The following is a 3,505-nucleotide window of genomic DNA, read 5'->3' as shown; positions in this document are numbered from 1 at the left end:
ATTGATGAAAATAAACTAGGTTCAATGCAGCATTGGTGGAAAGGGAAGATAAACAGCAATCTATTTCCCGTGAGGATGAAGGTGATGATGCTCCCCTTTGCTTTTCTGAGCAATATTAGTCTCAGGGTTAGAAGTGCTGTCAGAGTAAAACACACATCGTATCAAGGGATAGCATGTGGAATACAAATCAGGCTGGCCCCACTGGACTGGACAGTGCTGCAGCCAACCAGAGAGGGAGCACCAGATTAAAACTGACTTGAACCTTGAACAGTTCAAAGGGATACCAGGAGGCAAGACACAGCAGAGGACACCCAGCCTTTAATTTATCCTTGGAAGCATGAAGCTGATTTTCTGGGAAATGGGAATATGGCTGCAGGTGCTTCCGCACTTTAGGTCACATGCTACAGCCTTCATTCCAGGGATGGATTTTTCTTGGAGATACACCACCCACATCAATGTGGCAGGATTACAGAGGTTTGAGATCTGTTTGCTATTTAAACCCATAATTGTAACTCCACAGTACTTTCACCAGAAGTGCAGCTTATGTTTTAATATGTCTACAGTGCTACTTTAAACATGCCTTTTTGATCTGGCTTGCCAGCAAGGGTAGTCCACAGGAACTTGATGCCAAGTTCGGCTGCAGGATGTGTTGTGCATCCATTGTTTAGTTCCTCATCAACATTTCAAAAACAGTCAAGAAATAAACAGAATTGACAATTAATAGATTCACAATGATAAACTCAAGGCAGCAATGCAACTAACTTTTATTGGAAACTTAGCACAAATGCAAGTCTAATGTGGGCAACAGAACATCATGACGTTTACTTCAGCTTCTTCTTGGGGCGCAGATTGTTTGTGTGGCCACACTTGGTTTTACGACAGTTGGACGCACGAGGATGCAGGCGGGCATAGCACCTGTGGAAAGAAGATAAACACTCAACACTAAAGAGGTACTGAGATCTGTAGAGGCCAGGTAAAGAATGATCCTAAGTGACTGGCCAAAAATTGATCAATAGCATAGCCAAGGTCATTAAGGATAGATCAGAGTAAACTGTAATGAAAATTTAGGAACTGCTGTACAGCCAAGAGATGTCAGGACAGGAAATCAATTTTTCTCTCAAGACCAAATTCACAAGCTGGCAGAGTCTGTCACTTAAAAATCTCTGAAGAATAAAGCTCAGTTCAGGGCACTGATTACTGTGACAGAAGAGGATTCAACATAAACTGAAAGTGTGTTTCAAGAATCAGGCCACATTTGTTCTATTAAGAGCTAGAATTAGGATAACTTTCCATTCAAATTGTTCAAAACTTCTTGAGGGTGGATGGGATTGGGATTGTAGAGTGAGGCAAAAGTAATCAGGCCTGGGTTGAGGGGTGGTGTCAGGAGGGGCACTAAAATCTAAAACAAAACCAGAGTGTAAATGAGCAAAAATACCCGGCTAGCCATGGCCTTACTGAACAGAACTGAATAAACTGTTCCCTGCTGAACATGCATGAACAGACCTTCCCTGCCCTGACAGCAGTGGCTCACACACAACCCATAACCCTGTATCTGACTTCTGACACTTACTTGCGACAGATCATTTTGTCACAGTTGTATTTCTGAGCAAGGATTCGCAGAGAGGGGTCCAGGGCACCACCCCTCAGACGCAGCACCAGGTGCAGAGTGGACTCTGGAAGTCAAACACAGGCAAGTCAGGTTCAACTGTAAACAAAACAATCCGCAGTCCAATCAAGTAAATCACACCCGTAACCCGCCCCCCCCCCAGCCACTAAGCCAGAGCAAATGAGTATACAAGTCAACTGGATCCCCAGAGAACCAACCTTTCTGGATGTTGTAGTCAGAGAGGGTACGGCCATCCTCCAGCTGCTTTCCAGCAAAGATCAAACGCTGCTGGTCAGGAGGAATCCCTGCAACAGAAGATGGGGTTAGCAAGAGTTGCCCAATACACTTACCCTTCCAACAGCTTGCCTACAGACACTACTTTGCCACTTCGATATAAACCTAGTTTTCTATAACATCACTGCCAGCTCTGCATAGCCAGTTACCACTGTTTCACCAAGCACTCAAGCCAAATGGTTGAAGCACATGCAGCCTGGTCTCCAGCACCACCAGCAGTGTGGCTGCCAGAGATGACAGTTGGTGGGTTAATTAGCCAATAAACTACTCCTAGTGTGTGGACAATCAGTAGAATCTGACAAGATTGTGGCGAAAATTAAAAATGAGATTGTTGTGCTGTTGATCCATCAAATGGGCCAGTTTTCCTACTGTATCTATATGTACCTACACCAGTGATCTTAGTTGATTAAGGCCACTCCGCCCATAATGACAGCCACATATTTCAAGTGTAGCTTGGCTGTTTCTGCCAAAAGGCAGGGAAACCCTACTCAACTGGCACCTCCAACACAACTATTTGCAGTCCTCACCCTCCTTGTCCTGGATCTTGGCTTTCACATTTTCAATGGTGTCACTTGGTTCGACCTCAAGGGTGATGGTTTTCCCTGTCAGAGTTTTCACAAAAATCTGCATCTTGCCTGAAAATAAAAGAAAAAAAAGTGAATTAACATTCAAATTTCACATGGCAATACACAGATATACACAGTGCAAACCCGAGGCTGCCACTCGAATGCAAGAGGAACCATGCCCACAAAATCGCATCTATTCATGAGGCATAGTCAATTATAAACTACCTTCCTAAACGCCCTCCTTTTCTATGGTGCCCCACTCATGACGTGCTATGCTGCCCAGTAGGGAAGGCACCTGCACCCCGAAGCATTCACCGAGAATCCGAACAGCCACCCTTCAGTTCTGATCCCGAAAACCAAGCCCAAACCTCCCAAAATATACATCATGTCGACCTGCGTGTCGTCTCCTAGAAAGGCCCGATCCTGGGCCTCCTCTCCTTCCCCCTTTCCCCAATCATCCCCGGCCCTGGTTCTCATTCCCTCCCCTTCAAATGCCCGAACCCAGGTCTTCTCCTTCCCTTGCGGCCGAGTACGAAGTCCGGGCCCACATTTCCTATTCCCCTCAGGCCCCAGGCCTCTCCCTCCCCCCACAGGCCCACACCGAGACCGAGGCCCCGATCTTCGCCATCCTTGCCGGAACCGATCCTTCCCCTTCTCCCTCCCACCCGCATAATCCCAGTACCCGCCGCCCTCCCTGCCCTTTCCCGTCCCGTCCTTTCCCTCTCTCCGACCCGCATCACCTACCAGCCCCACAGCCGCTCCAACACTGAAAGGGAGAAGACTCAGACCGTAGACGGAAATAGCTTCGGCGCACGTGGTATTATTGCGTCATTTCCTCTGAAATAAGGACGCCTCGTGGAGGTTGCCATCTTTCAGGCTGGCAAATTCAATAATGCCAGTCTGTGGGTGTCTACGTCCCGGGGCTCCTGCCGACTGCGGGGGCTCCCCGTTTCTTCGTCCCTGGTGGCGGCGGGGGTGGGTCATTGAGGAAATTAAGAGATTGAATAAAAGAGGGTTTGGAGTTTTGGGAGAGAACCGG

At 47.5% G+C, this 3,505-nt stretch overlaps 1 protein-coding gene across 1 annotated transcript; it reads right to left on the bottom strand.

Annotated features, from left to right (window-relative positions):
* Positions 1–747: 747 nt before the first annotated feature.
* uba52 (ubiquitin A-52 residue ribosomal protein fusion product 1) lies at positions 748–3,293 on the bottom strand. The gene is made up of 5 exons (XM_072244127.1): positions 3,211–3,293; positions 2,428–2,535; positions 1,825–1,911; positions 1,571–1,673; positions 748–915 (listed from the first exon to the last, which is right to left on the bottom strand). Exons 2-5 carry the CDS (start codon positions 2,528–2,530, stop codon positions 822–824), a joined length of 387 nt encoding a protein of 128 aa, XP_072100228.1. The 5' UTR covers positions 2,531–2,535; positions 3,211–3,293; the 3' UTR covers positions 748–821.
* Positions 3,294–3,505: the final 212 nt, after the last annotated feature.

The sequence above is a fragment of the Mobula birostris genome, chromosome 26, assembly GCF_030028105.1.
Source record: "Mobula birostris isolate sMobBir1 chromosome 26, sMobBir1.hap1, whole genome shotgun sequence".
NCBI classification, from domain to species: Eukaryota; Metazoa; Chordata; class Chondrichthyes; order Myliobatiformes; family Myliobatidae; genus Mobula; species Mobula birostris.
This window is presented reverse-complemented; position numbering and strand designations above follow the sequence as displayed.

Excerpts from the sequence above, each read along its gene's own strand:
- uba52 (XM_072244127.1), bottom strand. The coding sequence starts at position 2,530 with ATGCAGATTTTTGTGAAAACTCTGACAGGGAAAACCATCACCCTTGAG. Across the intron at positions 1,912-2,427 it reads CAAGATCCAGGACAAGGAGG|GGATTCCTCCTGACCAGCAG; the intron begins GTGAGGACTGCA and ends CTTCTGTTGCAG. Across the intron at positions 1,674-1,824 it reads TGACTACAACATCCAGAAAG|AGTCCACTCTGCACCTGGTG; the intron begins GTTGGTTCTCTG and ends TTTGACTTCCAG.